At 44.2% G+C, this 19,173-nt stretch overlaps 1 protein-coding gene across 1 annotated transcript in view; it reads right to left on the reverse strand.

The window, feature by feature from the left end:
* lamb1b (laminin, beta 1b) overlaps positions 1-19,173 on the reverse strand; it is a 42,531-nt gene that overhangs the window by 17,224 nt on the left and 6,134 nt on the right. The window contains exons 7-22 of the mRNA XM_080754381.1: positions 19,086-19,173; positions 18,399-18,519; positions 18,042-18,230; positions 16,791-16,967; positions 15,721-15,833; positions 15,457-15,536; positions 14,586-14,721; positions 13,477-13,635; positions 12,355-12,488; positions 11,221-11,341; positions 10,220-10,406; positions 8,394-8,537; positions 7,442-7,673; positions 5,107-5,270; positions 2,525-2,749; positions 1,372-1,589 (exon numbers count right to left, since the gene is read on the reverse strand). The exon at positions 19,086-19,173 is cut by the window's right edge and continues 115 nt beyond it. Of these exons, the coding sequence (XP_080610507.1) occupies positions 1,372-1,589; positions 2,525-2,749; positions 5,107-5,270; positions 7,442-7,673; positions 8,394-8,537; positions 10,220-10,406; positions 11,221-11,341; positions 12,355-12,488; positions 13,477-13,635; positions 14,586-14,721; positions 15,457-15,536; positions 15,721-15,833; positions 16,791-16,967; positions 18,042-18,230; positions 18,399-18,519; positions 19,086-19,173 (2,488 nt within the window). The remainder of the gene's footprint in view (positions 1-1,371; positions 1,590-2,524; positions 2,750-5,106; positions 5,271-7,441; positions 7,674-8,393; positions 8,538-10,219; positions 10,407-11,220; positions 11,342-12,354; positions 12,489-13,476; positions 13,636-14,585; positions 14,722-15,456; positions 15,537-15,720; positions 15,834-16,790; positions 16,968-18,041; positions 18,231-18,398; positions 18,520-19,085) is intronic.

Genomic DNA, 19,173 nt, shown 5'->3' on the forward strand with positions numbered 1-19,173 from the left:
GAGGGGCTTAGCCTTTAAGAGGGAGACCTGCCACTGCTCATTTCAGTTAATGTAGGACTGAGGGAGAGAGAGAGCCCAATGCCAATTGCTGGCCAGTGATCTTGTAAATAGTTTGAGCTGTCTTATTTTGATCATTTTTCCTGAACACTGAAAAGGTGAATAAAAACACTTGTTTTTTGGAACAAAGAACTCTCTGACTTCCTATTTTTTGAACATTTAACTATTTTTGAGGTTTGAATCAAGTGCCTTTTCGGCCAACCACTACCCGCACTTAGACCAGAGTGTGACACCGTGATGTAATGTTGCCGACAGATAGCAGAACCAGTCCAGACTGTTACCACTTAATTATTACCAAACATCACGTCGGGTCAAGAAATTCTGTGGTTCTACATATTTTGGCTAAATGCTTCGGTTTACACGTGTGTGCAGAACCACCTCCATAGCGCTTTTGTTAGCTACACACAAGCCTGTTTGGAGATCGCTGCTGTCTCTGACTTTATGTAAGCATTTCTCCCTGTACCCCTTTAGTTTGTGTATCTTAAGTCTGTCCTATGTCCAAAACTCACATCACATTTCCAAAGAGCAAGGAGTCCAACATTTGAGTCAAAGGCAGTCCTCCTTACGCTGGATTACTTTCCCTCATGTAGATTACATTCATACTCCCATATGTGGATATGGATTTTACCAGATGTGTATTTAACGTACGGTATGTGAATTATGCAGGTTTTATCTTTCCTTGTTGCACAAACTGATCTAGTGAGCTGCACCTTAAGAACACTGCAAGAACACTTTTTAATCTTATTATGCTAGTTTACTAAACATCATGCACACTATTTGTATGTACATAGTACATACATATACAGTAGAATATGCTGTATTATTGATTATTTGACCTGTTCCTACCCTGTGTTGTGTTTTTATTTCCCCTCCTGCTCTTACTCTATCTCTATACCTCTGCCTTCTCTCAAAAAACTACAAAATGATGGAGCGCACATGGAAAAAAAGAATTTCACCCACTTATTTATACCTGTAAAAACATTCTGATTCTGGCCCGGAAACCCTGACAAGGGAGGACACCAGGCAAGTACCCACGTGCTAACTGCTTGTGCTCTGACTGTGCAGTGTTGTTTTGATTTAAAAGTCCTAGAAATGGGTTCTGATTATTCAGATAATATCTATCTATAGCGACAACAGCAGTTCGGTCCTTTAAAGCCAGATACACAGTAAAACCCTCAGTGTTCATTTATCCACTTGTAACTCCACAAGTGTACACATACTGTATAACCAAATCCCATTTGGTTAACGTTTGTTAACGTTGGTTAGCGTTGGTTAACCTTAACACCAGGATTGTACTGTGTGTGTGCCACTCACCTCGTTGCAGGACGATCCAAAGGAGTGGTTGGGGTCACAGTCACAGGCCTTGCAGCCAGACCCACTGGAGAGGTCCCACGTGTCCGGGGCACAACGGTCACAGTTCTGGCCCACCACGTTAGGCTGGCAGGCACACTGGCCACTGTGCAGGTTACACTGGCAATCGTTTGGAGAGGTGCATGCCTGTGGCACCGTGCCTACTGAGTAACACATACACCCTGCAGAAAGAGACAACATACCATTTACTGTAGCCTGGGGCATGCGCAATTGCGCATGCGTATACACATGGGCATGTCATTCTAAAATTCACACTCTATAAGCTCACAACGCAACGTGAGCGTGTAGATCAGCAATTTAGTCCCCGGTTGGAAGTAGCGTGTGGAAGGAACACGTTATTCCAACCAGTTCCTTTCCCCTCCATCAGGCGCCCCGGCTGGCCAAGGGGAGGCAGTATAGAGACCAGGATTACTGCATGTTTTTGTGAGGGTACCTACCCTAGGGGACACGGGGAGAACATGCAAACTCCACACAGAAAGGCCTTTTTGACAACCCCACCTGGGGTATGGGCACTGATGAGGAGAGTCCCCGTGCCCTGTGGGTAATCGTACCCGGGACCTTCTAGCTGTAGGGCGAGAACGCTACCGACTGCGCCACCATACCATGTGGTGGTTGGTAGTCAGTGTTAATTTTGGCAGCACATTTTTGATTTAGTTTTAGTTCCAGTCTTTTGAATAAAATGCGATTTAGTTTTAGTCATATGAAATGTTTTAGTTTTAGTCTAGTTTTAGTCTAAATGTACAGTTGATTTTGTCGACAAAACATTTTTTGGTGGGCCTTGATGGTGTCGTAATGGCTGATTTTACACACTTGGTTGTACTCACAATCAACACCCGAGTGCAACCAAACATAAAATGACTTGTCTCTTAGTTCTACTAGATCTCTTCTCCACTATTCCCTACCGTGACATTTTAGCCTAGTTTTTATTTGTTGACAAAATTGCCAATACATTTAGTCATAGTTTTAGTCATCATAGCTTGGTTTTTATTTCGTTTCTATTTAGTTTTGGTCAGTGAAAAAAGGTAGTCGACGAAAACCTTTTCGTCATAGTTTTAGTCGACGAAATCAACACTGTTGGTAGTTATACGATACTTACTCCTACAGCTTTGGTCGGCAGCATTGCCGTAGTATCCCAGTTTGCATTGCTGACAGCTGCTGCCCTCTGTGTGGTACAGGCATTGGAGGCAGGCGCCGGAGCGAGGATCGCAGGACGCCGGGTCATGCATGTCTATGTTGTTGTTACACTGGCATGGCATACAGCGGCCACCGGGCACCTCGGGGTTGCCAAAGTAACCAGGGGCACACTGGTCACACCTGGCACCTAGAGAGTAAAACAGGACAAAGCACTGCATCAAAACCAGGCATTCTTAGAAGATACAAACGCTCAAAGGTTATGTACCGGTATGTGCATCTCCACCTAGTGTACTTAGGGTTGAATTTCTGTCATTATTGATCCAATCCAATCCAAACCACTTAATTTATAGAGCACATTTAAAACAACAGTGTTGAAGCCAAAGTGCTGTACACTCCTAAAATACTAAAATACCAAGAGCAAACAATACATAATAAACAGGACAACATACTTCACTTCAACACGTTATTGCGACCGTAGGTCGCACTTTACTATCAAAACCACCACAAAGTGTAACTCCGTCCCTCCGTCTGTCTGTCAGTCTGTCTGTCACACCTCACACGTCACACTTTTTCCCTGCTTATATCTCCGCAACCGTTGCCCCGATCCATGCCAAATTTTGCACACACGTTCCTTGGCTGCCAAACTACAACCTCCAAGGACCCCCGGAGCTCCAGGGACCCCCAGGTCCCTGGGGGACCCCCAGATGTAAAAAATGACCAAATGCGCAAACATGACCAAATGACCACCCCAACGGGGCTGCTCACGGGGAATTCCCGGGGACCACCGACTCCTGGTGCTCCAGAACGGATGCAAAAGTGGTGGCGGCCCCAGTGGAGGACCCCCTACACTGCAGCTCACATAAAATGCCGTAACTCCGGCTAGGAGCGACCGGGACAGCCGGGGCCGGTACCTATTCGTCCGCCTTGCCGGCGCGGAGACCCCACCCCTCATTTCTCACATGGCCCTCTTCTAGCGCCACCATGAGGCCGATTCTTGCAAAACACATTTTTGGACACTGCTCCTACAATTTTCGCCCTAAAATCACGCAAATCGGTACACAGTATGTCTACACTCATCCCATCAACATGAATCTGTCCCATATAGCGCCACCTCCAGGCCGATTTTTAAAAACACATTTTTGGACACTGCTCCTACAGATTTTGCCCTAAAATCACGAAAATCACTACACAGTATGTCTACACTCATGTCATCAACATGGATCAGGAAGATTTTGGCAAAACACATTTTTGCCCTATTTGTGGAGATAAGTGACCTACGGTCGCTTATCTCCCGATTAGGGAGCCTTACTGGTGTATAGGTTGTTTAATCAACTGGGGACACTCAGTGTTTTTATTTTATACATTAGATTTGTATAGTTAATCATCAGCTTCAGTTACTGTAGGTATCTGTATTTTTCTTTTGCCCTCTTGCAGCTCAGTGGCCTAGTGGTTAGAGCGTTCTACCTGAGACTTGGAACTCTGGGGTTCAATCCGTGGCCGCCTGGCCGTGTTGTACCAAATACTATCAAAAAGGTACCCAATGCCTCCCTGCTTGGCACTCGGCATCTAGGGTTGGATTGGGGTTAAGTCCCTGCGACATGCTGTGGGTGTACTTGTACATCAAGCTACTGTAGAAGATGGGCTCCTGACCTATGGGCCGTGTGGCCCGGCTGCTTACTTTTGCATGCCAAAAGCTATTTGGTTAAAAGTACACACAACAACACACATCCACGCACGGCACGCAGAGGAAACAAGAGTGCACCTATGTAATTACAAGGAGAACTGTGTGTGTGTGTGTGTGTGTGTGTGTGTGTGTGTGTGTGTGTGTGTGTGTGTGCGTGCGCGCGCGTGTGTGTGTGTGTGAGTATTTGCATTAGTAGCTGGCCACATGTTTCAGTATGCATGTGTGCGCAAATCGTCAATCAAATGTAAAAAGAAAAAAATGCTTTGAACTCTCACTCCCGTAAAAACTTTATTACTGTCATTACTGTAAGACGTAAGATGCTATGCGTAGATGTGTGTGTGTGTGTGTGTGTGTGTGTGTGTGTGTGTGTGTGTGTGTGTGTGTGTGTGTGCGCGTGCGTGCGTGCGTGCGTGCGTGCGTGCGTGCGTGCGTGCGTGTGAGATGTGAGAATATATGTACATGTACCTTTCAGTGGTGGAAAGTAACAAAGTTACTTGAGTACTGTACTTAAGTAACTTTTTTGAGTATCCTTACTTTACTTGAGTATTTGTATTTTTGGATCTTTTCACTCCACTACATTTCAAAGACAAAATAGTGAAAATGGCAGATCTACAAGCTCACAAAGTGTTGCATCGCAGCACATTGTGAGCATGTAGATCTACTATTTTTTATAGAATTCCTTTTTTTCTTTCTTTTTTTTATGTTACAATTTTAATACACTGACTAATCCATTGATATATAAAAAAAAAAAAAAAAAAAGAAATACTACAAATGTCACTTGTAGTTGAGTAACATTTGACCAGGAGTCTCTATACTTTGTCTCAAGTACTGGGGTTGACTACTGCATCCACCACTGGTACCTTTATATCCCGGGCTGCAGACACAGACCAGCTGCTGGGTGCTCTCAAGCTCGTAACATCCTTCAGCAAACTGCCTGCCGCTCCTCGGCCCGTCGGGGCACATGCAGGGACGGCAGTGCCCGCCCGAACCCAACTCTGGGTCGCCGTGGTAACCACCCAGACACCTGTGAGAGGAGGGAGGGGTTGAACATAAAACATACGGAACATCATCCATCCACGCACGCACGCACGCACACACGCACGCATGCACGCACGCACACATGTACGCACGCACGCACACACACACACACACACACACACACACGCACACACGCACACGCATGCACGCACACACACACACACGCGCACACACACGCACACACACACACACCTGGCACTGATACGTGAGGAATGCTTCTACTCAAGGAGCAGTAGTACCAGGTGTTACCGGTACATCATGTGTACGCAATTTAGAATTCTTTCCAGCCATTTGGTGGAAATGAGATTAAATTGTGCACACATGAGGTTACAGACTACTGTTTTCTTTTCTTTTTTTTTAAACTTAAATTTTTATTTGCAAATGTCACATGTATCGCAGTACAGGGTTTACAATGTTCATTTCAAATGTCTCTTTTCAGTCCATTTCAAAGTTCGGTGGTGGTGTCATCCTGTTGGGTGTTATACACAGTCCATTTTTCCCACTTCTCCAAAAATAGGTCTTCTTGCAACCTGAGCTTGTGTGTAAATCTCTCCATTACATATATTTCCTCCACAATGCACAGCCACTGCTCACAACTCGGAGGGTCACCTTTATACCACAATCTTGTAATTGCTTTTTTGCTGGCTTCCAATAGTACCTTAATCAGATACATGTCCTCTCCCTGTGTGTTTTCCTGTGTCAGATTCCCTAGATACAGTACCACACTTGTTTTCGGTATTTCGTATTTTAGTATCTCCTTTATTACTGACCATATATCATCCCAATATTTGTCCATTTTTGGGCAATTCCAAAATATGTGTTCATGGTCAGCATCCATGTGGCCGCATAGCCTCCAGCATGGTTGTTTCTCCGCTGTAAAATTTCCTCTGATCTTTGGCGTTATGGAATATCTGATAACATTTTTCCAGCAAAATTCCCTCCACAGTCTAGAGCTTGTGGCCGTGCACTGCGTCTTACAAATATTGTACCAGTCCTCCTCGGTAATCTGCTCCCCAAATCCTGTTTCCCATTTTTCTTTGACATACAAGGTAGAGGTCTTCTTACTTGTCATTAGTCCCTGATATAGGACTGAGATTACTCAACACTTTTTATTCTTCTAGGCCTGAGCCATTATTTTGATTAGTGGATTCATTGAGGTAACTTTAATCTCTTTATTATAGTACAGACTACTGTTTTCATGAATACTTCTAGACCATACATGGGCAACTGGCGGCCTGCCCACCTTCGCTTAATGCGGCCCGCAGGTTAATACCAGAATACTGATATATTATTGAATTCAGCTGTTAAATTTCCAAACATGACTTGCTTTAATTCCGTCAGTCTATATTAGTAGCTTAATGACTAGTAGTATTAAAATGTCTTTTTTTATGTCCAATGTATTTGTATTTAAGTTCATACATTTAACATGAGTATATAACTAAATGCTTTTGAAATTAAAGCAAAATGTTACATTTCAGGATTCCAATTCAAAAGAAGCAAAAATAGCCGATCTACAAGCTCAAAACGCATGTAGATCGACTATTTTTGCTTCTTTTGTATGAGATACTAGAATGACAAAGTAGGATGAAGCAATATGCAATGTGGTCCTCTGGAGTGAAGGTGGAAATATAGTGGCCCTCGCCATTATCAAAGTTGCCCACCCCTGTTCTAGACAAATCAGTATGTCCAGGTACTGTGCAGTGTGTTACATTCTGTTACCTCATACAGTATATTCACAAACCTTTTATATTTCGTTGACAGGTTTTCCCCCTAGGGTCTATACGTGGTCCCCTTGTTTTTTCCCTTTACACCAAACCTCTTGGACAAAAACAGCCAATCGCGTTGGGAGCTTTGTTTGCCGAATGTTAGCCTATTACAACCTGCCCAGAATAGGGACACTAGAGTTCAAGTGGTTATGGTCTAGTATAGCAGTGGTTTCTCAAAGTGGATTCCATGGACTCTGTGGGTTCCTTTAGGGGGGGCGGTCTAAATTGACTCGTACAAGTCTGTAACTCTGACAGTGTACAAATGGAACCAAATGAACCTGTTCGGGTTCATTTGGTTCCATTTGTACACTTTCAGAGTTAAGGGGAGACCTTGAAATTTGAAAGTTTGAGAAACACTGACTGTAGTATAGAATCTCTTCCCTCTCCATACCTCTCACAGGTGTGTCCCATGGTGAAGTCCCTGCAGCCCTGGCACTCTCCGGTCTGGGGGTGGCAGTACTCGCTGTGTCCGTTGCAATGGCAAGGGCGGCACTGGGGGAAGCCCCAGAAGCCTGGCAGGCAGTGGGAACACTGGCGCCCCGTCCCGCCCGGCACGCACTCACACTGGCCCGTCGCCTCGTGGCAGAAGGCGTTGAGCGATCCCCGAGGGTCACAGTCACAAGCTGTGTGTGTGCAAGGGAGAAGAAATATATCGTTGTTGTTGCATGTCAAAAACCGTTCTTTTTGTATTCATCATTTTAAAGATTAATTAAACTAGTGAAAATAGCTGATCTACAAGCACACAACGCCTCGCACCCTAGTTTTGTGCGACAGTCTTGTATGATGAAGCAGGGCTTTACTTTTACGAAAAAACATACACATTTGAAACTTGGAGATACGAGGTTTCTGCCCGACAGTGACAATATGGACATTTGACCCAGGGACAAAACGTATATACGAACGTATATCGTGTTTTCCTTATGAGTAACAGTAATGTTTTTGCTAACAATTTACAATTTACATATTTAGTGGACGCTTTTAATCCAGAGCGATTTACAATAAGCAAGGTATATCATCAGTACATCAACATCAATAGATCAAATGGAAAGAAATAGTAGGCTAATCTAAGAAAATAGGTAGACCAAGCACCTATATTCAGTAAAAACGTATATAAATTACATATATGGTCATGTAGGCAGTGCTACGGTAAGTGCTATGGGCTAAGGTTGAGTCTGAATAGGAGGTCTTCAGACCACGGCCGGAAGCTAGGGAGCAACTGAGAGTTTATTCCACAGTTTGGGGGCAAGGAGGGCGAGTGGATGCTAAGACACACGGAAGTGGTCACTCCTCCAACATGCCCCATCCCCCCCATTCTTTGACCTCTGATGCTGCCCGTCACTCACGTCTGCAGCCGGAGGGGCTGAACAGGAAAGTGGACGGAGCGCAGTGCTCGCAGTTCCTGCCGACAACGTTGGGGCGACACCGGCACTGCCCTCCGCTGGGCTCGCACACCGCGCTGAGGGAACCCTGGGGGTCACACTGACATGCTGAGGGGGAAAAGAAAAGGGACGGGAAAAAAAGAGATAAGAGAAAGAGGGAGAGGGGATGGGAGAGAGGGGGCCAGAAGGAGGGAGAGAATTACCACAGAAACACGGAAATACCACGTTGGATAAACACGGGTCCTGTTGTATACTGTACGGTCAAGGACGCATAAATCCAACGCACACACAAACAGACTCGGTCAGGGACACGCACGCTCCCCGAGTACATCCAGTGGTGTGAAGTAACTAGTGAGTACTTTTACATGAGTACTGTACTTAACTCATTGAGTGCCTATCCCGAACTAGTTCGGCTTTATTATCGCATCCCAGAGTGCCAATCCCGAACTAGTTCGGCTTTTTAATAAAAAAAAAATATATATATATATATATATATATATATATATGATTTTTTTTTTTTGGTCCTCTGTTTACAGAGGACGGTATTTGCCGATATTTGCTGATATTTACCATCCACTCCAATGCAATCCAGGATCTTTAGAGCTCATTTTCTCTGTTTTTTCTCCCATGCATGAGGTGTGCAAGGCTCATCATCATGGCTAAGTTGACGAAAATCTAAATCTAAAATGCTTGGTAGCCAATAGCTAACTTCAAGCTAACTTCATCCTCTTCCTGTACATGCACAAAGGAAAGTGTTCTGGCAAGTCATGGCTCCAGGGCTTGGGCATGCATTACCAGCATATCTCTATTATTCTCTGGTTACTGGGCGCCCTCTAGTGGTGATAGGCTGGCATTAAATGAGTTAAGTACAATTATGAGGCACTTTTACTTTACTGAAGTATTTCCAATTTTCAGTACTTTTACTTCTACTCCACTACATCTCAGAGGCAAATATTGTACTTTTACTCCACTTTTTGTCGTATTCCTAAGCCAATAATTTAATTATAATGAATGGCTTACAAAGAGTCTCCTAAAAGTATTGGCTTAGGAATGTGAAAAAATATATATATATTATTGAACTCAAGTCTCCATGGGGTGAGTAGTCGATAGAAAAAAAAATCTTTTTTGGGGGTGAACTACTCCTTTAGGGTGCCCACACACCAAAATATGATCGGCAGCAGATAAACTCTTTTGGTGCGCGGCGTAGAGCGTCCCAAAGCCAGTGACGCGCCTGTCACTCACTTCCCGCAACCACAGACAGACCTTGGCATCTGTCACTCGCTTTCAAGTCCCTCCCTCCCTGTAGCCTCCTTTGTCTGCAGAGGTACGTTAGCCAGGTTACCTTGCGACTTGCGAGGTTATCAATTTACTAGGCTTTATTATCATCATCTTTACGTTGTCAACTCTATAATGGACAGGCGAAGGGTACTCGCCCTTGCTTTATTGGAAGGGGAGATGCAACAACAAGGTAAAAAGAAAAGAGTTTGGGTGGGTGCATAAGACTCTTCAAAACAAAACATCTCCTATTCCCTTCCTGAGTCTCGGAATGTTACGCCTTCGACTCACCCGATTGGACAGAGGGGAGAAACCAGAATCTGCGTGGAGAATGTATTTGCTCCAGCATAAACGCAAGGTCTGCGCGGCACGCAGATATCCTCCAATGACATGAAACCGCCCCCTTCTCATTGAAATGTATTGGCGGAACTCGGATTCCACTCTCATAGGTATTTTGGTGTGTGGGCACCCTTAAGGAAAGAATTGAAGTACTTTTTCCACCACCAAGTACGTACCCATGGCGCCCTGGTGAATTATAGCGGAGGCGCTGAAGATGTAGTCGTTGCAGATGTCAGTCATGGGGCTCTTGACAACGCTCTGGCTGCTCTCCAGGCAGCGGTAACGCTGAAACGTGTCCCACGCTCCCTCGCTGTCCGGCTCCTCGAACAGCTTCAGCTCCCTCACCCGGGGCATCAGGACCAGCTAGCAGAGCGGTTATGGGGAATGGGTGGGGGGGGGGGGGGTTATATATAAACACCACATTCTAAACACAGACTCTCTTTCCCCAATAACAAACACAATGGAGACTGAGGAAGCGATGATGAACTGTGGTGTGGTACAAGTGGTGTATCATGATCTTGTTGCAGTGGTGGAAAAAGTACTCACATTTTATACTTATGTAAAAGTATCAATACTGCAATGTAGAAATACTCTGTTACAAGTAAATGTCTGGAATTCAAAATGTACCTACCCGTAATTGCCGGACTATAAGCCGCAGCTTTTTTCCCATGTTTTGAACCCTGCGGCTTATACAAAGGTGCGGCTTATATATAGATTTTTACAGCTAACGGCCAGTTAGTTAGTTTGACAATGGTCTTTAACAAGGATTTATATATAGATTTTTACAGCTAACGGCCACCAGGCGCGCTCTAGCGGGAAGCAGGAAGGACACCTGCGGCTTATAGTCAGGTGCGGCTTATATACGTAAACATTTGTTTTTTGTTCTAAATTTAGCTGGTGCGGCTTATATTCAGGTGCGGCTTATAGTCCAGCAATTACGGTACTGTAAGTAAAAGTACAAAAGTATTGGCATCATCAAATGTACTTAAAGTACCAAAAGTAAAAGTACAAAATGTTTGAAAATAGCAGGTCTACAAGCTTGTGTTGTGTGCTTGTAGATCGTCTATTTTCAAATAGCCTAGGTGTGTGTGTGTGTGTGTGTGTGTGTGTGTGTGTGTGTGTGTGTGTGTGTGTGTGTGTGTGTGTGTGTGTGTGTGTGTGTGTGTGTTAAGCTTACAGAATCGATGAGCGTGTAGGGGCTCTGGATTTCGCTGACGGAGGAGTAGAGGGGCAGGTTGAGACGTACGGTGTAGTTCAGGCCCTTCTCCAAACACACCGGCGTTGGCAGCACCACATGTCTGGAGCACAAAGCAAATTACAAAGGCATCTATCTTTGTGTATTGTGTGTTGACACAAGTTTGCGAAAAGAGAGAGGCAGGTTTACGTTACACTCTCCAAAGTGTCTCTGACAAGAGGCCTGATTGTCAGACTATTGCAAGGATCATAATCATAATCGCAACTTTACGGTTAAAAAGGACGGTCTCTCTAATCACTAGGTGAACTTTGTTTAGAGAGAAAGACAAACAGAAAGACAGACAGCACTGATGGAAAAAGTACTAAAATCAAATGTTGTACTTAGGTAAAAGTATCAATACTGCAATGTAGAAGTACTCCCATTAAATAAAAAGGGGGGGGGGGTCCCCAGGTGATTAACTTAATGTGCAACATTGTTTTCTCTCTCAACAGTAAACAAACCAACATAAAGTTTAAGTGTATAGAGGGTATCTGCACATTTCTAAAGTGCCAATTTAAGGACTTTTTAATACCTCTAAAATGACAAATTAAACATTGTCCAAATAGTCAAATATTAGAGGCAGAAATTGTGAAAATAGCCGATCTACATGCTCACAACGCCTCGCACCGCAAGGTGTTGTGAGCATGTAGATCTTCACAATAGAACTGTGTTAGGCGACAGCTATCGTGTCAGAAAGAGGGGGGAGATGAGGTTCAATGCATTGTCAATGGAAGGTTGTTTGGTGTTTTGTCGTTGCCGTGTCTCAAGCTAGCCTAGCTAGCTTGAGACACAGCAACGACAAAAAACCAAACAACCTTGCATTGACAATGCATTAGTACGGCGCCCCCAGTGGCCATTCTCAGACGATGTTTCACGCATACAGTATGTGTGAGTCCAGCCTTATACACAATGTAATGCCTCAAATCTTAGTGCTCATCAGGGTGGGGGGGTCCTCAGTTAAAATATGATTATTTTGGGGGTCGCTGCCTGAAATCAAAAGGTTGAGAACCACTGCTTTATACCACTGACAGACAGACAGACAGACAGACAGACAGACAGACAGACAGATTGCTTTACCTAGATCCGGGTGGGAGAGAGACAGACTGATGGTCTCCACTTTGTATGGAGTTGCTGCAGTGGCTGTAGTAGTTGGGAGGGTTGAAGACGGGCCGTTCCACTCTGACGTTCACCTGTTCCCACTGCTCTGGCAGCTAGGTGTCAATCACAATCAGAATTATTGTTATTGTTATTGCCAGGTATGTTTGCACAATGCACATACACAGAGTTGGTCTCTGTAGGGTTGTTGCTCTACACCTGTAGTTTTCAAAGTGGGGTCTATGGGGTCCACAGTCAAGGGAGTTAGTAGTTCAATTTCACTATAATTCAATTTGCTTGAATTGAATTATATTTATAATTATTTGCTTGAACATTTCCTGTGACAACTTTTCTTACAATATGGTTCATATATATCACTACCGTGAATCTGTTTCTCATGTACTACAATGATATTTTTGCTATTTAATTTAGATTAAACGTTTTTTTCATGTTGCTGTCCTTGGGACGGAATCATTTGAAGTGGGGGTCCAAAGCCTAATGAAAGTAAATTTAGAGCTCCATAACATTACTTTCAAAACCCCTGCACTATGTGGATAGACAACAGTATTTAAAACAGTAAAGGGAATAAGTCTTGTGGGAACAAGTGCAAGAGATGTGTCTATCTCTGTTAACGTTACTTAATGTTGCGTGAGTCACACATCATGTCACACTCATATCACGCTCCATACAGTATATGGCCAAGATAGAATGAATTTGCACTGACCTGGTCTGCAATCACAATGCAGTCTCAAGTGGTCTATGACGTCAAACATCTATGATATCAGACGTCCGTCATCTCCATATTTGGGAAAATACTGTATGGCCACATTTTGTCCAACTTAAACAACCAACCAGGTCTGTGCATTTTTTGGGTCAAAGTTGATCCCATGCCCAGCAGTCTGCTGTCACCCAGGTGGATGCGTACACGCGTCCATGTGCACGCGCCCATGTGCTGTCTCGCCTTTAGGGTGTCTTACTGGTAATAATGGTAATGAACGATAACATTGTGTGTGTGTGTGTGTGTGTGTGTGTGTGTGTGTGTGTGTGTGTGTGTGTGTGTGTGTGTGTGTGTGTGTGTGTGTGTGTGTGTGTGTGTGTGTCAACCTGTGGTTCGTAGCGGATGAGTAGATCATAGTCCATGGGCTCAGGGATGTTGTTGATGGTGAACTCAAGGTGGGCTCCCTCTGGTACGTTGACGAAGCCCATACCCGTCCATGTGGGACTCCGGTCCAGGGGATAGGGCCTCTGTACCACCGTCACCCCCTGAAGATGGAGTCATTCATTACGTTCATGTTTTCTGTAGTGTAGTGTTGTGTTGTGTTGTGTCAAGGAGTCATGTGAGTCCCTGGCTGCCAGTGGTGGAAAGTAACTAAGTAGATTTACTTAAGTACTGTACTTAAGTATAATTTTGAGGTATTTGTACTTCACTCGAGTGTTACATTTATTTGAACACTTTAGTTACTAGTTACACTTTAGTTACTAGTTACTTTGGAGATTTTTTATTATTACTGTATTTCAAAACATACATTAACCACTTCAGCCCTATACACATTTTTCGGCCATTTGAAAAGAGCCGATCTACAAGCTCACAATGATGCAACGCACTGTGGGCTTGTAGATCTGCTATTTTCAAAAGATGTTGGTACTTTTGAAAACTTGAAATGTGACATTCTGCATAATGAGTACTTTTACTTTTGGTACTTTAAGTACGGTTTGATGCCAATACTTTTGTACTTTTACTCAACTACATTTTGAATTCCTGACTTTTACTTGTAAAAAGAGTATTTCTACATTGCAGTATTGATACTTTTACTCTTTTAAACATTTAAGTACTTTTTCCACCACTGGTCCCTGCATGAAATCCACAAAGTCCATGAATGAACAACTAATTGAAAAATAAAGTCTCCCCATTCATTAGAAGGACAATATCAGTCACCAGAACCAGGGACGTGTCTATTCAATGAGTCTAACATGGAGTTTGAAGTTGAACAGGCTTATATAGGAGGGGCGTGTCTGATCGAATTAATCAAATATTTAATATTGAAACAAGCACCTTAAAAACCGGGGTGCATATTTAAGTCTGGGACAGAAGAAAGTAGAAATCGGGACACGCACGCACGCATGCACAGACACAGACACAGACACAGACACACACACACACACACACACACACACACACACACACACACACACACACACATACAAACACTCACAGGTCCATGCTTGGCATCCTCTGCTTCATACGTGTAGTGGTCCAGAGCGATGAAATAGAAGCCAGATTCCACCTGCGTACAGGTCCGTCCGAACATGTGGTCCCGACACACACACTGGCCCGTGTGGGGGTCGCAACTAGAGAGGACAGGAGAGACTAGGTCAGCATGTTGTATATTCGTCCGAAGTAATGGTGGCGTTAAATATAGCAAATCGCCAATGTCGGGCAGAAACCTGGTATCTCCAAGTTCTTTTTTATGTTTTCGTAAATTAACTCATTAGAGGTCCACGACGTGGCAACGCATCAATCCCTTTGATGTCTCTGTGTGCCCATTGACGCGTTCGACGCGTTGTACAGTAAACTATACTGTACTGTAGCCAGGACTGGAATTTTGTCATTTTAGGGGCAAGGCCAAAGCTTGGCCTTTGGTGTTGTCCATTTTTGAGGGCACAAGCGCCAAATGCCAGGGCAGGAAGGCCATGAAATTTGAAGAATTAGTTGAATTTAAGGGTTAGGGATGATAACCTAATCTGCAGTGAAAAAGATAAATGATGGTATTTACAATCTGATCCATGCTCAGCCCTGAACCAATCAAAGTCACTGGATTGTTTTAAAGATGGGGACTCACATAGACAAGAAAGACACACAAGAGAAAGTGGTACAGTCAGCTGGGGCATTAAGGCCACTGTGGCCTTAAGTCATGCCATCGTTGTGAGGGGCAAAAGGCCAAACTGAGGGGCAACGGCGGCCATGGCCTCCATGAAATTCCTGCCCTGACTGTAGCTACTGGTCACTCAGAAGTGGTCAATGTGATTGGTTAACGTTAAAGGAGGGAAGGAGAAATGTGCCGTGATTGGATACATCTATCATACTTATTGTGGATGGCTCCACCCAGGTCGCAGTCACATGGTCTGCAGCCATCCATGTCATTAGACAGACCCCAGTGCTGTGGCTGTGGAGGAAGATAAGAACAGAAGCACAGATGATCATACTCAGCATAGAAGCACACACACACACACACACACACACACACACACACACACACACACACACACACACACACACACACACACACACACACACACACACACACACACACACACACACACACAAACGTGTCACGGTCAGATCCTTACCAGACATTCATCACAGTTGTGTCCGTCGACAAGGCGCTTGCAGAAGCACTTTCCTGTGTTCTCGTCGCATGGACTTCCTCCAGGCAGAGTTCCCAGTTGGTTGCAGGTACAAGCTGCCAAGACACGCCATAAAACAACGGAAAACAAACATGAAAGAGTGCCGGCCTATGTTTGTGTTTCTGTTTGTGTGTGTGTGTGTGTGTGTGTGTGTGTGTATGTGTCAGTGTGTGTCTATCCAGAGTATGTAAGGTATGTACCTTTGTGCAATACATTTACATATCATCTCTGTCGGGTGGAAACCTCTTATGTCCAAAAACTGTGACTTTTCAGGATTCAAATTCGAAAACAGCAAAAGTAGCGCCACGTTTCCAGCTTGTGGATCTGCTACTTTTGTGTGACGCTGTGGCAGTTTAGTATGATCAAGTAGGGCATACATTTTCGAAAAAACACAAAAAGTTAAAATATGGAGATAAGGGTTTTCTGATGACGTGGATGGTTGCATTAGAGCAGTGGGCATTATTAATACAGCGCCCAGGAAGCACTTAGGGGTTAAGTGCCAAGTACAATTTTGAGGTATCTTTTACTTTACTGGAGTATTTGTCCTTCTTTCCTTTACTTCTACTCCACTATATTTCAAAGCTAATATTGTACTTTTATTCCACTACAATTATTTGAAAACGTATTAGTTACTTTTGTAGATTTTGATTATTATTACAAAACATAAAGTAACCACTTCAGCCATGACTTTCGGCCATTTGAAAATAGCCTATCTAAAACCTCACAATGTGTTGCATTGCGACACATTGTACTTGTACTGTAGATCTGCTATTTTCAAAAGATTTTAATACATTTTATACATTTGAAAACTTGTGAAATGGGACACAATAATGCATAATGGGTACTTTTACTTTTGGTACTTTAAGTACATTTTGACACCAATACCTTTTGAACATTTTGAATACTGGACTTTTACTTGCAACAGATTGTTTCTGCATCGCAGCATTGATACTTTTACTTAAGTAAAATAAATGTGAGTACTTTTCCCACCACTGCGTGTGTATCAGACTTACGCAGGCATCCGTGCGGCCCCTGTCCCAGTCCGTAGTGTCCCTGTCTGCAGTTGTCACAGCGCTCTCCCTCCACGCTGGCCTTGCAGCGACACTGGCCTGAGATCAGCCCTGCTGCCACGTCTGTCCGCGAGTCGCACACTCCACCCTGAAGAGAACCCGCAGGGTCGCAGCTACACGCTACGAAGGAGATTAGACAGAACGGGTGAGGAATTGCACTAGATAAAATATTGAAAAGATGGCACTGTTAGTCACCAGTTGAATACAACTTACAGTACTTGGAACTACTGCCAAACATTTTCCAAAGTTGGTTTGAATTGGATTCCTTTCTTTTGGGTACGATATGAAAATCAAACTTGCAGACTTACGGTGGACTTAAGTTGCTTCAGATACAGTAATCCGACAGTGAACGTTATTGATCTGTAATTTATTTTGTTGACATTTCAGTACATTATTGGTGTACATTATACAATGGAGAATCCTGGTCCTATTAACCACACAATGATGTTTGACTCAATCCTGAGTCAAACATCAGGATTGGTTTCTTTTACAGATCATCTGCTCTACATGAATAAACAATGACATGTAATGACGCTGGTATGATCCTTTAACCACTTAAACTGTTGACCCTAGTCCCCCAGGGGTATACCATCCTCCCTCCTGGTCTAAACGTCTAAACCTAAAATAGCCGATCTACAAGCTCAGAACACATCGCAGCGCTATAGATCTGCTTTTATTTGTGCCAAATGCTCACCCCAGAATAGGTACACCTTGGGCTTGTTAATGACGTCAACGGGGTAAATAAATAAAACAAGTACATGAAAGGAAAGTAACCTCAGAGAAACCTAGTCAGTACAGTGCAGTCAAGAGCAAATGTACCATGTAAAGATTCATAAAAGGCAAGTCATGGGAAGAAAAGAGTAAAAGAGGGAGAGCCGGGCCTAGAGGTAGGAAAGAAGAGGAGAGAGGTTGCACTTCATTTTATTAGCACCATTTCCACCTCTACCCAGTACTTAACTAAGCTAATCATTGTCATGCTGTAACAATGGCTACTTTCTGCTTGTCACTTCAAAGCCCGCCACACAATTGGTGACCTCAACACCAGTTTCTAAGCACTATCGTGCACTTCAACAAGCTGTTCACAGCCCCGTAAATGTTGGAACCATAAAACTATAAGTATAGTGGTTGAGAAGAGAGAGAGAGAGAAAAAAAGAAAAGAATAAACATTTCAGAGGTCATACAGGGGTGACATACGTTCACACACGTTGGGATCCCTCAGGTCCCTGTTGGGGTGCTGGTAGAAGAAGGGCCGGCACTGCTCGCACTGTCGGCCCATAGTGTTGTGCTGGCAGTCGTCGCACACGCCGCCGCTCATGTTGCCGGTGGACTTGTAGACCGCCATGTCGAAGTGGCACGCGTCAGAGTGCTGGTTGCACTCACATCCTGTGGATAGTGTGGGAAACGAGGCAAAGGGGGAGGTTTGCTGATGCACCTGGCCGTGGGAAATCAGAGACACTCGGGACACCTAATGGGAGATGCGTGGGAATGTGTGTGTAATGTATGTGTGTGTGTGTGTGTGTGTGTGTGTGTGTGTGTGTGTGTGTCTCTCACTCTTGCAGGCGTTAGAGTTCCGGCCCTCTGCAGGCTTCCATGGCAGGTCCTGGTAGAAGTCCAGACAGCGCTCACAATTCAGCCCCTCCGTGTTGTGGGTGCACATGCAGTGGCCATGGACCTACACACGCACACGCACACACACACGCGCACACAACCAGAAACATTACACGGTATTGGGGTCACAGACAGTGCACAAAATGTGATTATAATGGTGATTTATTGTTACTTTCATGTGAAGATCTTGTGACTCTTGTTTGTTTTCCTGTCGTTTTCACGTGAATAAAATGTTCGCATTGTTCTGCTTTTATGTGCTGGGTGAATGTGACTGACTGCCTGTGGAGCCCATTATGAAAACTGCTGTATAATTGCAACAAGACAATAATGGTGTGTCTTCCATGTGGAGCTGAGATGCCATGTGGCCAGTCTATAACATTAGACTTCAGTTAGCTCCATACTTTAGCAAAGTTTCATCCCAGTTGTTGCGTGATTGCCATGACATCTCTCACTCATCATTTGCCCAACTCAAAGAGTTACATCCTGGGATAGGATGTTCCGGGCCGGGTACTCGAACGTCTCCTACAGAGTCTTACCCGGTAACGATGTAAAAAGTGCTTCTCTGCTCAAAACCTTTTTTTCTGTCATGGCCCCATACAGGAGTCTCAGGTTGAATGAACGTGTACGTACCATGCCCTCTGCGTCCGCTGGCGCCCCGTTGACGGGGGCGCACTTGGATGCATGCCCGTAGCAGAAGCAGTTGCCGCGGACCACCATG

This window comes from Nannobrachium achirus, assembly GCF_963921795.1.
Source record: "Nannobrachium achirus genome assembly, chromosome: 23".
In the NCBI taxonomy this organism is placed as follows: domain Eukaryota; kingdom Metazoa; phylum Chordata; class Actinopteri; order Myctophiformes; family Myctophidae; genus Nannobrachium; species Nannobrachium achirus.